Source organism: Erpetoichthys calabaricus, chromosome 8 (genome assembly GCF_900747795.2).
Source record: "Erpetoichthys calabaricus chromosome 8, fErpCal1.3, whole genome shotgun sequence".
In the NCBI taxonomy this organism is placed as follows: Eukaryota; Metazoa; Chordata; class Cladistia; order Polypteriformes; family Polypteridae; genus Erpetoichthys; species Erpetoichthys calabaricus.
Window position 1 is genome coordinate 130265041 of NC_041401.2, and position 20575 is coordinate 130285615.

The 20575-nt window shown below is 38.6% G+C and overlaps 1 protein-coding gene across 2 annotated transcripts in view; it reads right to left on the minus strand.

Annotated features, from left to right (window-relative positions):
- Positions 1-20575, minus strand: part of prkcz (protein kinase C, zeta) — a 381379-nt gene that overhangs the window by 27576 nt on the left and 333228 nt on the right. Inside the window, exon 12 of one of the 2 annotated variants that reach the window (XM_051931389.1) lies at positions 16348-17062. The exons of the other annotated variant lie outside the window; for it this stretch is intronic. Within the exon in view, the coding sequence (XP_051787349.1) occupies positions 17039-17062 (24 nt within the window). The 3' untranslated portion in view covers positions 16348-17038. Of the gene's footprint in view, positions 1-16347; positions 17063-20575 lie in introns of those variants that run through there. 2 annotated transcript variants of the gene reach the window in all.

Genomic DNA, 20575 nt, shown 5'->3' on the forward strand with positions numbered 1-20575 from the left:
AAAGACAATACCTTCTGTTTAAATAAACATATAAAATTTTATATCACAGTTCCAGATTTTTTGTTTTTAAAGAACAGAAAAAAATTAAAATCCAGACAAAATCCAAATGGCTGCAGCATTCATGAATGCTTGCTAAACAATTCTTAAAATAAATGTCATATTGTAGTCAATGGATATTATATTATCACCAACAAATGTTTACAATAAAAACCTGAGTTTTTCCAGTTCTTCTGGAACAATTCAGATTAAATATACAAAATATTTACTAACATAATAGTAACCTTTTTATGAACTTTCAAAACCAAAAATAAATTGCAGAATAACCAGTAACATTTAAATAACTGTGTAGCTGCCAACATTGCACAGTTTTTGTAATAATGACATTTATAGAAACTTCTTAAAATATATGCATTTACACTTATTGTTTACTCTGCACCTGTTCTTCTAACGTTTTCAAGAGTGGTCTGAAATATGAGGGGTACACCCCAAAACTAAGATCACATGTACAAAAGAACTCCCACAGCATAAGAAGGTCAGAGCAGAAAAAAGATGGCTGCTCCAGCTGGTGACATGTCCCCTATACAATATAAAACAAGTCAAAAGAATAGAAATAGTACTCACCCATCTACTCTGCAGTGGACAGAATTTAGCTTAAGAGGCCATTCCATAAACCATACATGCAGTATGTACCATTAACAAATTCAGCAGCTTTATATATTTATTCATATAGTTTCACCAATACACTGTACAAGTATTTAGTGAAAAAATACATAATCATATAATATAAATATATCTTAATCACCTACCTCAGTCATTTTTTCACTCTTGTATGCATATTTTTTGTTTTACAACACTTAAAGCATACAAAAAAATGAAGATTATCAATGAAAAACAGCTAATTATTGTATGTACTGAACTATAGAACTGAGTAAAGAAAGTTAAAATGCTTAAAAGTGTAAAAAGAGGCATGACAACAAATCTCTCTTTAAAAGCATCATAAAACTTGACTTGCCTTTGTAGAGCAAAAATCATCAATGACATCCTCATACGAATGCGCTAATGCTAACTACTCCACTTAGGTGATCATGAGCCATAGTAGACTTCAGATCATTTTTAATGTGTTTTAGTTTATAAGAATGTCTCTCTGCAGAGGTAACAGTCACTGGAAGAGCAAGAGCAATTTTAAGGACTACCCACAAGTTAAGATATACCTCCTACGGCTGCTTTTTGTTTATGAAAGCAGGAGTTCCACTACAGTCATATTGCCTTATGGCAAATCAGACAAATTCCTTATCTCAACAGCCAGTTCATACATGTTCAAATAGCTTAAAGTGTCACTGAGCTCAGTATACTGGTCTGTTAGCCCCTCAGTGATTGACTTGGTATAGTTTACCAGCACCCCAAATTTGTTATTCATCCTCTCCCAGCATAATTAATGTCTCTCTTCATGTATCTTCTAGGGACACAATTGCTGCATCTGCAACAACTTAATTTTGGGTATTGGCAGGAAATGGCACAAATAAAGCTCAGGGATTTCTTGCAGCAGTCTGGCCTGCATACTTTCGTGTTTCATCTTCATCTTGGCACCATTGTCATGTGATTGCCTTCTGCTAACATCAAAAGGAATATTTAGTTCCTTATGTCTGTCCAGGACAAGGGAAGACAAAATTTCTCCCACTGACTTTTGCTGGTGGGAATCTCATAAAGTGCCCTTTAATCCTCAGTACCAAGGTTATTATAGTTTTGTCTTTTTGTATTAGTTTTTATTTCTATATTTTTTTCTGACCTTACTTGGAAATTCAGTTTAGTTTTAGTTTTCCTTCATTGTGTATTTTTAATTTTAATTTAGTTTTTATTTCACAAAGACATTTCTGTTTTATTTTTACATCTATTAGTTTCAGTTTTAGTAATTATGATGTGGTTAGGTTTAGTTTTGTGTCACAATCAGATGGAACTAAGACTTAATGGATTTTTATATGTTAGTGGAAGCTTACTACACTAAATGGTTTACTATCTGGTTTTGTTTTTGTCTGATAAAAACAAGCTGAATCAAAACCAGATACTGAATATGAATAATTTTATACAATTTTATAATTTTTAAAATATTTTCTATGTCATTTATGCTGAACAAATGTGTATTGATTATTGGCACCTTTATCTTTTCCTTTTATTGCCCAGAATGAGCCAATTTGTAATGAAACTTAGGTGAATTTTAAGGTTTTAAGGTTTTTTTTTACTCTAAATATACTAAACAACATATCTCCCTTCAAGATAATGTGCTTATAATGAATGCCTTCAATATTGCATTAAAAAATCTCCCATGATGGGCTTTTTATTTTCTACCAGCCATATTGATCTCTGATTCCATCTCAGGCGCATACAATTTATAGACAGAATTTTGCCACTTGCAGCAGGATTGTCTTAACAGCATTATAGGCCCCTGAGCAAAGCAGTGCACTTGGACCCCTACCTAGACAACTCACAGGAATAAAAATGTAAATGATCGATAAAATTAAACATATATTTATCGTATTGGTACTTCAACAAAATCAGTGTTTAAACATTTAAAATGCTGTACAGCAAAGATTAATCAGCACAAACGTTTGAACAATATAACATGAGCTTTGAAAAACACAAAAATTTCAACATATAAATGATACCCAATTGGTAAACCATACAGACGGAGATAGCACAGTTTGAAATTACTATGAATTATTTTTACTAATTATTTTGCAGAGAATTGAGTTGAAGTGACGTTAACATATACGCTTTTACATTAAGTGGTGCGTGAAATCCATACACATACATGCACGTGAGGTTGCAGAGGCGACTGTGGTACTAAATCAGAGGCGAATGCCAATATCCACTTGTAACACAATAACAAATATTTATAGTTTAGTATATTATAGTATTTATTTATTGACAGCAAGTCACAACATACATAGCATGGGGCCCTAAGGTCATGGGGATCCTGGACAACTGCCCAGCATGCCCATGAGTTAAGACAGCCCTACCCTGCAGCCCTGAAAAGATATCAAAAATCAGAAAATAGATTCTACTGTGTTCTGACAGGTGTGATCATGAAAATCATGAGTGCTTAGGAAGAACAGGACTCTTAGGCTTGAATCAGTGTATAGACCCCACCTAGATGTAGTGAGGGAAACAAAGAAAAACAAGCATGTAGTGTCAAAATTAGAGGCAGTGAGACTTGAATAGCTCATGCATAAGAATAGTAAACTCTTAATGAGCAGAGCAAGAGCAGAAAACTGGTGTATGGCCTGGCACAAAGCGACAGAGACAGCATCTGAGATTAGGAACAATATATACATTATCTAAACCTGTTCAGGATCGCAGGAACATGGAGCTTACCCCAGCATGTTTGGATGTAAGGCAAGAAAAATCCCTGGTATGCAATCTGTATGATATGGCTGATGTTAAGAACAAAAAGAATATGATATTTCAACTATTTTGAGAGAAAGTGAAAAATTGTAAAAAGGGGAACAAATATTTTAAAACATAATTCTGCTACTGAATTATTTTCACAATATCAGGTATTTTGAGCTGTGAATCTAACCAGAAAAAAGATAAATTAATAAATATAGAATAAATACAAAAATACATTAGTACGTTTAGTTTTTCACCAGTTGGCGGACTCCCTTCGCCTACCTATCTGTAGTTCAGTAGAGACATTGCCAACTCAGGATTTTTACAAGGTTTGTATTGCTACGTTGTTAAATGACTTTTTTAAAGCAAAAGTGATTGGTTAGTAACAATATGCTGATCTTGTATGATGACCTAGTCAGTCTCTCGATTAGTGCCATTTTCTTTTTAGAAAGGATTTCTCTTGTGCGAAGTGGCAGGTGAATTATTGTCAACAAAAATCAGGCACCTGAGAAATAAACTGAAACGTTACTCACTCGTGATTTTTCTGTAAATACGGCAAAGGTTTTATTGACCTGCACGTTGCAATTTCAGGCGTTTGAATTACATCTTGATATACAACAAGCGTAAAGAAAGGCGGCACATAGAGTTAGGTCCATAAATATTTGGACATAGACAACTTTTTTCTAATTTTGGTTCTGTACATTACCACAATGAATTTTTTAAATGAAACAACTCAGATGCTGTTGAAGTGCAGACTTTCAGCTTTAATTCAGTGGGGTGAACAAAACGATTGCAAAAAAATGTGAGGCAACTAAAGCATTTTTTTAACACAATCCCTTCATTTCAGGGGCTCAAAAGTAATTGGACAATTGACTCAAAGGCTATTTCATGGGCAGGTGTGGGCAAGTCCGTCGTTATGTCATTATCAAATAAACAGATAAAATGCCTGGAGTTGATTTGAGGTGTGGTGCTTGCATGTGGAAGATTTTGCTGTGAACAGACAACATGCGGTCAAAGGAGCTCTCCATGCAGGTGAAAGGAGCCATCCTTAAGCTGCAAAAACAGAAAAAACCCATCCGAGAAATTGCTACAATATTACGAGTGGCAAAATATACAGTTTGGTACATCCTGAGAAAGAAAGCAAGCACTGGTGAACTCAGCAACGCAAAAAGACCTGGGGCCTCATGCATAACGCCATGCGTAGAATTCGCACTATAACATGACGTAAGCACAAAAGCCGAAATGTGCTTACGCACAGAAAAATCCAGATGCAGGAATCTGTGCATTCGCCAACTTCCACGTTCTTCCGCTACATGGAAATAAACGCACGTGCACGAGCCTGCTGTCCCGCCCCAACTCCTCCCAGAATTATGCCTCTTTGAATATGCAAATCAATATAAATAGCCCTTAAGCCCAGCGTTCTGTGAAAAGGCAATGGCAAAAGTACAAGGAAAAATAGAAGAATTTTAGCGAATACCAAATGGAGGCAAAGAAAAACGTACTATTTGTTGGTTTAAACAGTTATATAAGCAACAAAAGGAGTTGATCAAGTGACATGGTGTGTCGGAGAAACTCGAAAGCTCAAGTTCACAAAGTCGCACAGTGCCCGGAATAAAAAAGAAGTTGTCACATATCAAAGTCGGCATGAAAAGGCGACTCGTAGCCCACCGTCTGAGTGTCATATGAAAGCTTATTAGGGTACAGTGAAAAAAAAGGCACACAATGTGAAAAAAGCACGAAATGTCAACTTTAATCTCAAAATTTCCACTTTAATCACGTAGTTTATTTTGTTATTAAAGTAGAACATCATAAACTTCATCCTAAAATCATTTAATTTACTAGTTTCTCAAATCCAATCGTAACTAAGGTAGCACGTTAAATGCTTTGTTGTGTATTTGATCTTATATGTGCTCTATGTGCCTGAATCACTACGTGCTCTTCCTCCGACAGGACACAGAATCCATTACGTTCGTAATATTACAACTCTCTGAATAATTAAAATACTGAGAAGTATACGTGATATCATTTTCATGATGATATGAGTTAAAGCATGTTATTAAGCATGGGAACGGTGGAGCCGTGATTGTTCATGTCTTACACAAAATGCTTGCTGCGCCATGCGCGACCTTCAATGAAATGCTTTATTACAGAAGTACTGTCTTTTTCAAACGTACTACCCCCCAATTCCTGTCCTTACTTTTCTTTCTCCAAATACCCAATCGCCACACAATCAGCTCTGTAATAGACGTTAAGCCATCTGTAAGCTTAGAACACTGATTCTTCAAAACTTTTAAGGAACATCGAAATATCTTCGTAATGTTTAATTATTCTATCCATCTATCCTTCCAGTGTCATGCCAGCCACAGCATGAAAACAGGGCGAGGCAGAAACAATCCGTGAACGAAGCTCAAGCTCGCTAGCGCTGCGGCACCATGTAGTTGAAGTTAAAGTTTTATCTGTATAATATAATCAACATATTTTGCTGCATTTCATCTTAATAATGATATCGTCATCATATGTAAATACGCGCTTTATAAAGTGGCTCAGGTTGTGCAATATTATACCTGTATCATAAGTACAATTACCTCACGGTAACTTGCAAGTACAAACAGTTCTACAAGGAGCACTTGATGGACTGATTGAGTGCGTTTAGAGTTCTTGGGATGAAACTGTTTGTGAACCGCGAGGTCCGAACAGGAAAGGCTGTGAAGCATTGGTCAGATGAGAGCAGTTCAAATAGCGAATGGCTGAGGCAGCGAGTGCTGTATACCGATAATTCTCTTTCTGATCAGCTGCTGTAGATCTGTGATTCACACTCAGATACAGTGATATAAATATGGAAAAAGATGATCCGCTGTGGCAACCCCTAACGGGAGCAGCTGACAGAAGAAGAGGAAGGTGCAGTGAGAGTAACAACGCTAAAGCAGTTATGGCATTTAGAATAGTTTGATCATTCTGTGGACCATTATATTGTTACAGGTTAATTACAATCAGATGCATTAAATTTATGAAGATATGCGGTTAATTTCAGTGTATTTGATAAAGCTGTCGTCATGGATGTGGATCTAAGAAAGGGTAACCACACAGGAACAGTAGCACTGCTTTGACGCTGGGTGCCGCTAGTCTGCAAAACCGAGCGGAAAACTTGCGTACGACAGGGTATGAGGTACCGTGGAAAAGTGTGTGGCTTTATGCCAAGTGTAGGTTTTATACACTGCGATTTGAACGTGGAAACGTTCTTACACAACATTTCTGTGCGTACGCACCATTTATACATGAGGCCCCTGGACGTCCATGGAAGACAATAGTGGTGGATGATCGCAGAATCATTTCCATGGTGAAGAGAAACCCCTTCACAACAGCCAACCAAGTGAACAACACTCTCCAGGGGGTAGGCGTATCGATATCCAAGTCTACCATAAAGAGAAGACTGCATGAAAGTAAATACAGAGGGTGCACTGCAAGGTGCAAGTCACTCATAAGCCTCAAGAAAAGAAAGGCTATATTGGACTTTGCTAAAGAACATCTAAAAAAGCCAGCACAGTTCTGGGAAAACATTCTTTGGACAGATGAAACCAAGATCAACCTCTACCAGAATGATGGCAAGAAAAAAGTATGGAGAAGGCGTGGAACAGCACATTATCCAAAGCATACCTCATCATCTGTAAAATACGGTGCAGGCTGTGTGATGGCTTGGGCGTGCATGGCTGCCAGTGGCACTGGGACACTAGTGTTTATTGATGATGTGACACAGGACAGAAGCATCCGAATGAATTCTGAGGTGTTCAGAGACATACTGTCTGCTCATATCCAGCTAAATGCAGTCAAACTGATTGGGCGGCATTTCATGATACAGATGGACAATGACCCAAAACATACAGCCAAAGCAACCCAGGAGCTTATTAAAGCGAAGAAGTGGAAAATTCTTGAATGGCCAAGTCAGTCACCTGATCTTAACCCAATTGAGCATGCATTTCACTTGTTGAAGACTAAACTTCAGACAGAAAGGCCCACAAACAAACAGCAACTGAAAGCCGCTGCAGTAAAGGCCTAGCGGAGCATTAAAAAGGAGGAAACCCAGCATCTGGTTGATGTTCATGAGTTCAAGACTTCAGGCTGTCATTGCCAGCAAAGAGTTTTCAACCAAGTATTAGAAATGAACATTTTATTTCCAGTTATTTAATTTGTCCAATTACTTTTGAGCCCCTGAAATGAAGGGATTGTGTTAAAAAAATGCTTTAGTTGCCTCACATTTTTATGCAATCGTTTTGTTCACCCCACTGAATTAAAGCTGAAAGTCTGCACTTCAACTGCATCTGAGTTGTTTCATTTAAAATTCATTGTGGTAATGTACAGAACCAAAATTAGAAAAAAGTTGTCTCTGTCCAAATATTTATGGACCTAACTGTAAATCGCTTTTTATTTCACACGCTTTACGCGCCCGTATTCAGTTTGCTCTGTCACCGCAAATGCTGTGTGAACACCTGCCCTCCGTCACCAGCTGCTGTTCACTGGATGAATATATGCGGGTGGCTTGTGTTGGATGAATTCTTGTTTTAGAAATAAAAGTTAGAAGGGTTAAAGCTAACGGCAAGAATATTAATTCAAAAACGAAAACTAAAAATATTTTTAGTATATTATTATTTTATTTCAGTTAGTCTTTCCAGCTACTTTAATAGTTTCGTTTAGTTTTAGTTTTTAATTTCGGCTTTGTTAATTATTTTCCTTCAGTTCAAGAAAATGTGTTTTTAATAATAGATTCAGTTCTGATGGTAGTTTTCGTTAACTATAATAACCTTGCTGGGTACTGCCTTCATTGTATAATTTCTTACAATTAGTAAGTTTGTTTTTAATGGCTAACAAAAGGGGTGCAATCCAAAATAATGAAGTTAATATTTTGACTGTTTAAAATAACTTGCCATATGCTTAATTACTTTCTTATGTATGGAATTAATGAGCTCATTTTTAATTGCTTTGCAAAGGTAGCTTGTGCGGGTGCTTGTCCCACTGTCAACACAATCTATAAAGTGTTTCATAATGGGATCAAATTTGGCAAGAATTTCAAAAACCTCTTTAAAAAAAGTACATTTATTTGCTTAGCAGATGCTTACCCAGAGAGACTTACAAAGGAGGACAACATAATCAAGTAACATCAGTCTACAGACTATCTTTATCAAATGCAACAGGACAAGTTACAAAATTTGACCACCACAAATGAAAAGCTATAAAGCTATCTTAACAATAACAATAACAATATAACAGATATCCAAAGAGCAAAAACATTTATTACCAATTTGACAAATATTCACAAAATGGTAGGGTTTTCAATCACTTCTTAAACACAATGAGGGAGACAGCAGTTTGAATGGAGGTGGGCAGATTGTTCCACCAACTGGGAGACCATATGAAAAGAGTCTGGATTGAGATTTGATACCATGAAGAGGTGGCATCACCAGACATAAGTGGATGGGAAGGAGCATAGCACCTCACCATTGGCTCCATACACACAGGTGCTGGCCCATTGACTACTCTGTAGGCAAGCATCAAGGATATGAATATAATGCAAGCTACCAATATAATAACCTGAGGAGAGGAGTTATAGGTCTCCATCTTGGCTGGTTGAATACAAGATGGGCCACTGCATTTTGGACCATCTACAGTGGCTTGATAGCACATGTGGTTCCTCTTACTTGTAGAGAGTTGCAGTAATCCAACCAAGACAAGACCAAAGCCTGGACCAGAGATTGTGCCGCATACTCAGTTAGATAAGGTCTGATTTTGTGGATGCTGAGCAGAGTGAACTGCATGAATAAAAGACATTTGAAATGTGGTCAGAGAAAGATAGCTGCTCATCAATCACCACCCCAAGATTGCATATTGAATTGGTAGGAGTTAAGAGACAAATTGTCATTGTTTGGCTGGTGTAAAGTATGTGTGGACCTTTTCAAAGCAAGATTCCTCTTTGGTAGAGACTGAATTATTGCCACAAAGCAAGTGAGAACATCACACCATCGCTTTCTCTCAGTCTCAGCTTGTTTTGTTTATCAATAGTTGAGCATTCTTTAAGGCTCAATTCTAGCTCCTTCCAGGATGTCATATGCTTTGAGTGTTCTGGACTATCTTCATGATCTTTAAGGTACCTTTTTCCAGTCATTAAGTCCCTAAAGGATCATTTTGCAGTTCTTGGATGAAGATAATTTGCAACAGAATAAGTGGAGGGAATATTTTTGAGTAGGGGTGTCAGCTTCCTATAGATTTTTCCTGATTAACTAATTTTCTTATAAAATAATGCTGATGGCAGCTTCTGTCATCCTTTCTTTTTGGAGAAGTTAAACTGTCCTTTATCTGAAGTGGTCACCTCATGACCAAATCAAATCCAATGGAATCAGACAATACATGAGGCCAGTCAGCAGGATCAAGTGGTGATGCAAAGAGGTGTTTTCTTACATTCTCTGATACGATTACCTGAAAAGCTACCATTTCAGGTTAATGCAACAGTAGCTGGCTTCCATTGTATATGAAGTCTTGTGTCAGGTTTCGATTATATCTCCCTGGACCTTTTGTTAGAGAAACAAAATCTAGTCACCCTAACAGACAGATAGATATGCCTGCTTTTAACATATGTGCCACTCTGACAAGCATTTAAATATGTGGAATTCACTCACACAACTGCAAAATGTGAGCTTACTACAGCACAGTAGAACACAACGATAACCTGAACAAACAAAAATACATCGGTACAGATGAAAAGGAAAGGGTGAAAAACAATACAGCAACCTAACCAGTCATCACATTGTGCACATCTGCAACAAGCTAATTTGTAACTTCTACAATGATTTATTTGAAAACTCAATTAAATAAAAGATGAAATGAGACCTCAAAGCATTGCATGATTTCTTCTTTTTTGATTGTTTGTGCTTTTACGGTGATGCAACATTGATTAGAACATCAGTGATAAATTATAATAGTGAAATTATAATCCATCCATCCATTTTCCAACCCGCTGAATCCGAACACAGGGTCACGGGGGTCTGCTGGAGCCAATCCCAGCCAACACAGGGCACAAGGCAGGGAACCAATCCTGGGCAGGGTGCCAACCCACCGCAGGACACACACAAACACACCCACACACCAAGCACACACTAGGGCCAATTTAGAATCGCCAATCCACCTAACCTGCATGTCTTTGGACTGTGGGAGGAAACTGGAGCGCCCGGAGGAAACCCACGCAGACACGGGGAGAACATGCAAACTCCACGCAGGGAGGACCCGGGAAGCGAACCCGGGTCCCCAGGTATCCCAACTGCGAGGCAGCAGCGCTACCCACTGCGCCACCGTGCTGCCCTGAAATTATAATAGATATAGTAATACATTTGTACATTACTAAGCATGAGACGACACATATTTGGCTGTATTGCTCTTCATGGACGCTTCTCTAAATACCTTGGCTGTTTCAAACTGTGTCCCGCAAGCTAAAAGGCTTCTGCCCTTTCTAAATAAATACATGTAGAGCAAACTTAAGAGACTTAACATACATTGTGACTGACACCTCAAAGAGCTTCCAGAAACTAACAACATTTTACAAATTGACATAATCAGTGTAAATACAACATGATATACATGGGCACGACTTGTCATAAACATTGTGGGAGGGAGGGCAAAAAACTTATAGAGTATAGCATATCCAAAACAGTTTTACTGAACTGACAGCGAGGAGGACTGGGCAGAGCCATAATACTATTCAACACCAACATAATAATAATAAAAATAATAATAATTCTCAAACTGGTGTAGCTTAGGAGACACAGATGTGGCAAAGTAAAATTAAACAATCAACACGGCAACTATAGATTCTGAATGCATTGCTAAAAACTGATTTAATTCTAAGTTTAAGCATCTCTGATATTGACTTACATTAAAACTTGCATTAAAACACCACAAACCGTATCCTCTGTTGTTCTCCATCATCAATGATTTGACTGATTTCAGTCCTCACATTTACTTCTGGCATGCTAAAAAGTTTTCTGTAGTCAGTCTCTTGTTGGAAAAACTGACACAATGCATTGAAGTGATGGTAATATTGCATTCTTTGCATATATTGGTGAGGACACAGTAAACAGGAATGATGGTTAAATATTTAGAGATAATTTTATAGTTTGATTTCATTGAATTTTATTATATTAGGCAAGTCAGTTTAGATAAAGGGCCTAAATGCAATCTACAATATATGGTTATGGTTTATGGGCTGCACAGTAAAATTATAATTACGCTGTCACATTCACTGTAGGCTACTTAACCAATTCCAAGACATGCTATATTCAAAATAATTTGAAACCAGCACATTTTTGGTAATTTAATGCAACTTAATGTTTGTTTATTACATTGCATTTGTCTGACAAATTCTTAATTATTTCTGCAGATTGAGGATAGATAAAGTTATTTAAGCACAGTCTCATTGTAGCCTCAGTAGACTGTAGCAACATATAGAGTCAAACATAGCTGATATGAATTTTTCAACTAATTTTTCTGTCATGACTTTTCTCTGGCATTTCTCTAGAGACGGCGTCTATGGGGATATATAAAAATCAGGAGAATGAATGCCAAAATCACATACTGACATGTGGCATGGAAATACACGTGCGTCATTTTGATTCTTGTATGGTTTCAGGCTGGCCAGCTCTGCTAGATGAATCTGCCTATTTTCTAACTGCCTTTTCTGTATCTGTAGCTGTTGTACAAAAATGACAAAATGAGGTTCTCTATATACTATATCTGTTGAGAATTTTGATTAAGGAATTAATATGCGTTATTATTAAGTTTTAGTGGTTTCAGCTATGAAAAGCCTAGGCCTGGAGCAGCTTTAAAAAGACACCATTTATTTTGTTAGAGAGGCCTTCTCACTTGCTTTGTTTTGAGTTTCTATGAGTCAAGCTGTGAGACAAGGTCATCATTGTCTCTGAGGAAGCAAGCAGGCAGATTTTGTTTTAAGGATGCAAGTGCTGATAGAGGGCGGCACGGTGGCGCAGTGGGTAGCGCTGCTGCCTCGCAGTTGGGAGATCTGGGGACCTGGGTTCGATTCCCGGGTCCTCCCTGCATGGAGTTTGCATGTTCTCCCCGTGTCTGCGTGGGTTTCCTCCAGGCGCTCCGGTTTCCTCCCACAGTCCAAAGACATGCAGGTTAGGTGGATTGGCGATTCTAAATTGGCCCTAGTGTGTGCTTGGTGTGTGGGTGTGTTTGTGTGTGTCCTGCGGTGGGTTGGCACCCTGCCCAGGATTGTTTCCTTCCTTGTGCCCTGTGTTGGCTGGGATTGGCTCCAGCAGACCCCCGTGACCCTGTGTTCGGATTCAGCGGGTTAGAAAATGGATGGATGGATGGAAGTGCTGATAGAAGACTAAACAAACTGCATGTAGGACATTTGCCTGTGTGAGTAAGGGGCAAACTCTCAGGCTAAACCATATAAGCACTCAAATGGCATTTAGAAGTATTAGGGCTCTTAAATTCCTTAAGCAATAAGATTAAAATACCATATATTATTATATTAGTTAGTGTGAGCACTATAGGGACTTAAGAGTTGATTGTCGAAACTTAGGGACTTTTTCCTGAAGATGTGCTTGGCATCTGTCAGACCACTGGGCAGCTGTGTGTCATGACTTAACAGTGCTGTGGTCTGCAGCCGCGGGCTCTTATATTAGCATGCACATTTATATTTAATTTAGCAAGCATTTAAGTTTATATGTCTTGATATTGGTTTTAGAACTGTTGACTACTGAAAGGAGTTGCTTGACATCTTTTTGAGTAGTTTAGTGTGGCATTAATTACAGGCTGTTGCTTTTTAATGTGGCCAGTTTGCTTGCTTTTCACTTGCCTTGTATTTTTAAGAATCAAGGATGATGTGTTTTTGAGGGAACTGAAGAAACAAGTTTTTGTTTTGAGACATGGCGACTCTGCTGGGCCTTTTGACTCACCAGAGTCTAAACAAGTTTTTAAAAGAACCTTCAACGCCCCAGACTTAAAGGAAATGAAGTAAACTTGCACACTAGCACATAAACACTTTAAACATATAAACATTTTAGCATTTAAATTTATATATTGAGGCTCATGAACATTTCAGATGATCAGATTAAAAGCAAGCTGTATTGTGTTATTTAGTTTGAATTATACAGAAGTTTTATGAATTGATTATCAACTTTAATTCCTGTATTGGTAAGTCAGACCGTATGTGGCTGCGTGTCACTGGCTGATGATGTAGCTTCCTTTGCTCTCAGGCTGTAACATTGGCCTGTATACATACATTCTAGATAGCATTTAAGTTCCTATGTCAATGCTTCCTTATGAATCAATATCTTAACACTAGAATTACCAAAGCCTATGAAAAAATCCATAAACCCAGCCCATCTTAAATCTTCTTGCACCTCTACATCAGCGCCTTTTGTCTTGTAAATGTGTCGACCAACACAAGCAGCAGGGAGCCTGCTATACCATCCCCCCACCGCCACAGAAAGGGCAAAAAGTTCTCCCAACTTGAGCCTTTATTATCTTGGAGTGAAGTGCTGGAGTTTTAGAGGGGAAATAATAGATCTTTATTTGGAAGACATGCATTTCATATGTATTCCGTGTCTATAACAATCTATGTAAACATATAATTAAAACCGAAACGTTTTTCATGTTTTAGTAATAAATGACAAAATGTAGACATGAACTGTATAATGTGTGAAGGCTGAAGTCCAAATATAAAGATTAATTATGAGATAATTATAGAGATAAATTATGTGAACTATTTGCTTTCCCAAGGCACTAGATGCCAGCATCTCTGGATTACAGTACCCATATGGACATGTGCAGGGCATGCTTGGCACTGTAGTCCTTTGGACTGGCTCTATTGGGTTCCAGGGCTGCTGCTAGGAACTGTTGCAGTGACTTGTACTCCATACTTTTGTGAGGATTCCACCTGATCTGGAAGTAATTCCTATGGACAATGTCATGGTACAACAAGTACTTCTGGGTCAGAGTCAGAATCAGGAGAGGATACGACAACTCTCAGTGGAGAAAAATGGAGGAGATAAGAACTACACTGCTGTACTGTGCTGTGTTAACAGAGAGAAACCTATTAAAAGTAGTCCGTTCAACAAATATTTGTATTTTGAACCAAGGACTGTGGCTGTGAGATTGTGTTTGGAGTGACAATGTACAGTACTGTACATGCACCTGGTAAGATAAACACTAAATTAACTCCAAGTGCAGGTTCAGAATTTAAGATTTAAGGTATAGAATTTCATTTGTGTATGATGTGAATGAATGAGTGGTTGCATGAGAATGTCCAGGAGTGCATGATTTTGGCCCCAGATCCAATATACAGGTAGTCCCCGAGTTACGGACATCTGACATACGACTTACAAACGGGGCCACAGCTGCTCCTTCAGCTGTCTGGGGAATGCAACGCAGGCTCCTCAGTAACTGCCGCTCCGTCATCTTCGGCCTGGGGACACTGCAAGCGGTGGCTGGAGGGGGTGATTTCGCTGCTTGCGCAGTGTAGTGTCCCTCGGGCAGCTCCGGTTGATAAATGGGGTGGTGGGAGCTGCACCCCATTCATTCTCAGTGGGTGGCTGGGTGCGCGGCAAGCGGTGACCCGGGGTCCATAGTCGCTGGGGTCACAGCTACTGCTCGTGTGCAGGACGGAGGCTTGATGGGGCGTTTTTCTGCCCGCCCACCACTCCTCTGCAGCTATTGCTCCAGACTGCCCCTTTCATTCTCGGTGGGTGGCTGGTGATGCTGCAAGCAGTGACCCGGATGTGGCTGAACGGAGGCCATTGAGGGTGAATGGGACGGCGGGGGGCAGCATTGTATAGTGTGCCTCGGGTGGCTGCCTGTTGAATGGGGGTGGTGGTGGGCGATTCACTACCCGCCCTTTGGCTGCACCCTGTTCGTTCTCGGTGGGCAGACGCTGCAGGCAGCATATTGTATGCAAGTGGAGATGACTGTGTCTCTGAAACACAAATCTGATGCAAGTGCTGGTGATACAGTAAAGAAAAGAAAAACCATCACCATGGAAAATAAAGTAGAAATAATAAAAAGGTCAAAGAGAGGTGAAACTCCATCATTCATTAGCAAAGCACTTGGTTACAGTCGGTCAATAATAGCATTTATTAAAATAATGTACCTTTTCTGACTGACATACAAATTCAACTTAAGAACAAACCTACAGTCCCTATCTCGTATGTAACCCAGGGACTGCCTATGTCTGATGACACCAAGCCTACACTGTGGTGCATACTGGTGACCAGTAAATCCAGTGACAAATATTTAAAATTTTAATCACCATTTTGATTTACAATATTTTTTTCTTTTTGCAGTTTGTTGAAAGGTATTTTCAGTTTTATTTTGGCAAATATTTCTAATTCTCTGAGATTTTTAATAATAAGTGTTCTGAATAATACAGAACAGTGCATACGATAAGTCAATTTTTCTGGCAATTATACCAAGCACTGAGAGCTAAGTAACATAATGACAAAAATGCTATCTGCAGAGGTCTTTCAGAACCTGGAATTTGTAGAAAACATGGACATAAACTTTGAAATAAAACAAATGACAAATTACATTAGTACACATTGTTATATGTACAAATTACATATAACAAATACATGCCTTCAATTAACCAATATAAGAATTTAAACTTGAATGTCATCAGAAAAACAGCACTAGAATGAATCCAAGTATATACTACAAATTAGAAAAGCTAAATTCAATAAATGAATAAATGAATAAATAACCACATAGTTTCTTTGGTACGAACCATGAGCTTGGACATTCTGACATTTTCAAGTGAACTACAGATAGGAGGTGTAGGAAACTGGAGCACATGGCAAAAGGAAATTGAATTTGCATCAGCAGTAAACTACAGTTTTACTCTGAGGAAGCTACATAATTCTATCTTCAGGAACACATGTTTACGCATTTCTATTATTTTTTATTTCCGCATTTTTATAACTTTACTATGTTCTATTACTACATATAATTTCGAGTTTGCTATTAATAAACTATTAGTTATTGCAAGATTTGATTAATCACCTGCTGTCATTGTAATTTATGCTGTAAAAGTATAGCCCTTTCCCTGCAGACTGTAGGAAAGCAATGTGAATTCTAACTTAATTACCCAGGGAAAGCCATAACAATGTGGGAAAGGAAAAGAGATTTAACTCGGTTAATCAACTATTGAACTTGCCTTTGGCATTTTGAGTAATTGATTGAATAATTTGGCTTTCTCTTTTGTAGGAGGTGGGTCTCCAGCCTTTAGAGCTTTATCAAGGTATACGAGGGATACTTGTTTTAAGAAACAGAAGAATACAATTTATAAACACAAGGATTTAAGTAATATGGCAACTGTATATACATGTTGGCACATAAGACAAGACACAGACAGACTAGGCACATAAACATATAACATAGAGACCGGATATGTAATTGCTATTTAGAGTTCTAATTTAATTTGGCACAGGTGAACAGTTTTACAATACAAAGTCTTTAAAAGTTATTCTGATGTTGTGTGGAGTTGTTGATTTGTTGTTGCTCCAAGTTCAAGGGGAGTATTCTTCCTGCGTTGGTGTGCACTCTTTCTCTTTGCTGCGTGATCCTTTGTTTGTGGTGTGTAGTGCTTTCCTCAGTTAGCTCTTTGCGGTGTCATCTGTAATTTCATAGGGAATATCATTACTCTTTGTAACCCAATATGCTAAAGTTCCCTTCTTGAGGTAATACCTGCTTCTCAAGCCATTTTAGACTAGGCTAACTAAGTGCTTGGCTTGGCAGATTAAATCTCAACTTTCAGCTCCTCAAAGAGGCAGCGGCTCATCAGTTTTCTGGTTGCAGAGAGTGAGGTTGTTTCAGAGATGCTCAGTCATTTTTGGACAGTGCTTTAGGAGTGAATCTGGACAAAGTCAGAATGCATTTGATAAGGTGACATATAAGAGGTTTACTATCAAACTAAAAGAAGTGGGAGTTCAGGGTTATGTTTGGATGCAGAATTGGCTGAAACACTGGAGCAAAGGGTGATGGTGTGAGGAACCTTATCAGAACTGGCTGATGTTAAGAGTAGTATTCCACAGGGGTCAATGCTAGAGCCACTGCTATTTTTAATATATTGTAACACGTGAATCGCTGTCTTGCCCCCAAAAGATGAAGACCTCAGGAAAACTAGCTTTATTCAACTTGAAAGAGGAACAGCAATGTTGAAGCGGGAGCTAGCTACTACTCTACTACACATAGACACAGCAAATGAGCAGGACCAAGGCCAGGTCAGTGCCTAAGTTATAATGTTCCCTGCATCACCCTTTGGCCGAGAGACGCGTTGCACGAGCAGGCAGCGAGCTTACAGTTGCTTCAATGGCATTGCAAACCTGCGGTTGCCCGAACGACAGAAAAGCAGCCCTCAACAGAAATGCATTTCAGTGTGTTGCCTCGTTGGGGAGGGTCTCAAAACAGTTTAAAAATCTCACAATATATAAATGTTTTGGATAGGAATATATATAACATGCTGGTTAAGTTTGCAGATGATACCAAGACAGGTGGGCTGGCAGATAATCAGGGTATCTTTGTGGCAGATGATATTTAATGTAAGTTAATGTAAAGCATAACATGTAGGAAATAAAAATGTTAGGTTTGAAAACACAAAGGGAGGTATGACAATCAAATGTACACATTATGAGAAGGATTTAGGAGTTGTAGTGGACTCAAAACTATCAAGAGTGTTCAGAAGCCATTAAGAAGGCAAACAGAATGTTAGGTTATATAGCACTATGTGTGGAGTACAAGTCCAAGGAGGTTATGCTCAAGATTTATTACACAACCAGTAACGGCGTACTGCACGATAACGTGCAATGAATACACTTGACTTATAGTTTTCATTCTCTGTATGTTTAGCATTCATTTGCTCAGAGGTTGATGCGCTTGCTGCTTCGTGAGCAGCTCTTCTTTTCTCCACCCTACTGGCCCACTTCTTCTCTTCTTTCATCGGCATCTTTTCGCGTTAAAACTGATTAAGTCAGTTTTTGTGTTGCAATTACTTAATAAGTTTTTCTTAATTTCTCACTTAAATTTGCACTTCAGTGTTCAATCTGCCCCAAGAATGATTAAAGATATGAAGAGGTAGGGGAAGTGACGGCGAAGGTGGTAGGGATAAGAACTGCGCCCGTACGCATGTGCCGCAAGGCCGCCCTGCTGCGCACTTCTGACAGTTGATTCTACAATAAAATAAAATAAAAATAAAAGGAGTAATAAAAATCATCAGCCAAAAAATGGACAGTAGAGGTCATGTCAAATTTCAGGTCAATAGGTCAAACGGTTTGCGAGCTACAGGTGATTGAAAATCCTGGACAGACAAACGGATAGCCTTGGCAGCGTATTATATAAGAAGATGGTGAGGCCTCCTCTGGAGTACAGTGTATGGTTTTGGTCTCCAGGCTACAAAAAGGAAATTGCAGCGCTAGAAAAAGTCCAGAGAAGAGTGACTAGGCTGATTCCAGGCTTCAGGAATAAATTATGAAGAAAGATTATAAGAGTTGAGCCTTTCCAGTTTAAGCAAAAGAAGATTAAGAGGTGACATGACTGAAGTGTTTAAAATTATGAAAGGAATTACTACAGTGGATTGAGAGTGTTATTTTAAAATGAATTCATCAACAACACTGGGATATGACTGGAAACTTGTTAGTACTAAGGGTAAATTTCGCACAAACATTAGGGAAGTTTTTCTTTACACAGAGTGCCATAGACACTTGGAATAAGCTACCAAGTAATGTGGTAGACAGTAAGACTTTAGGGACTTTCAAAACTAGACTTGATGTTTTTTAAAAGCATTAAGTGGATAGAACTGGCGAGCTTTGTTGGGCTGAATGGCCTGTTCTTATCTAGATTATTATATTTTAATGTACTGAGTGTTTCAGAGAGAATCTTCTGGTACATATTTTAAGGGAATAATAATTTCTACTGATTTGATTAAATTCACATCCGGTTACAAAATCAGTTGTCATTCATTGATTTACAGCTTTTGTTCTTGCTTGAGTCCATTTCATGCTTTCTGGTTCAAAATGTCTGCAGAGGAGCCTTAATGTAGAAATTACAAAACTAAATTAACTTCAAAACACAGAAACTGAACAATTACAGGTAACTTGATAAGGCTAGGTATCCAATTAAAAACAGAAGTTGGTTAGAACAAAATTCAGAAGCCACAGTGAGTCCTCAGGACTGAGTTTGGGAACCACTATTCTAGATAACATGCTGGGGTAAATGTTTATTGGCATAATTACAGCTCTGTGTAAGACACAGTGTAATACTGTGTTTACCTGCTACTATTTTAGTGATATAATATATCAAGCATGCCAGGCTATTCAAAGTTACAGAATTTTCAGATTTAAACAGAAACCAGTCTTTAATAAGAAACAAATAATTTATAACCAGAAATCCTTGTTTTAACAGATGAATGGATGTAATAGTAATAAAACTACAGTAATCCCTCGCTATATCGCGCTTCGCCTTTCGCGGCTTCACTCCATCACGGATTTTATATGTAAGCATATTTAAATATACATCGCGGATTTTTCGCTGCTTCGCGGGTTTCTGCGGACAATGGGTCTTTTAATTTCTGGTACATGCTTCCTCAGTTGGTTTGCCCAGTTGATTTCATACAAGGGACACTATTGGCAGATGGCTGAGAAGCTACCCAGCTTACTTTCTCTCTCTCTCTCTTGCGCTGACTTTCTCTGATCCTGACGTATGGGGATTGAGCAGGGGGGCTGTTCGCACACCTAGACGATACGGACGCTAGTCTAAAAATGCTGAAAGATTATCTTCACGTTGCTATCTTTTGTGCAGCTGCTTCCTGAAACGACATGCTGCACGGTGCTTCGCATACTTAAAAGCTCGAAGGGCACGTATTGATTTTTGCTTGCTTGTTTTTCTCTGTCTCTCTCTCTCTTTCTGTGCTCTTGACGGAGGGGGTGTGAGCTGCCGCCTTCAACAGCTTTGTGCCGCGGTGCTTCGCATACTTAAAAGCCAAACAGCCCTATTGATTTTCCTCTGCCTTTATGACAGTCTCTGCTCCTGACTCCTTTGAAGAGGAAGATATGTTTGCATTCTTTTAATTGTGAGACGGAACTGTCATCTCTGTCTTGTCATGGAGCACAGTTTAAACTTTTGAAAAAGAGAC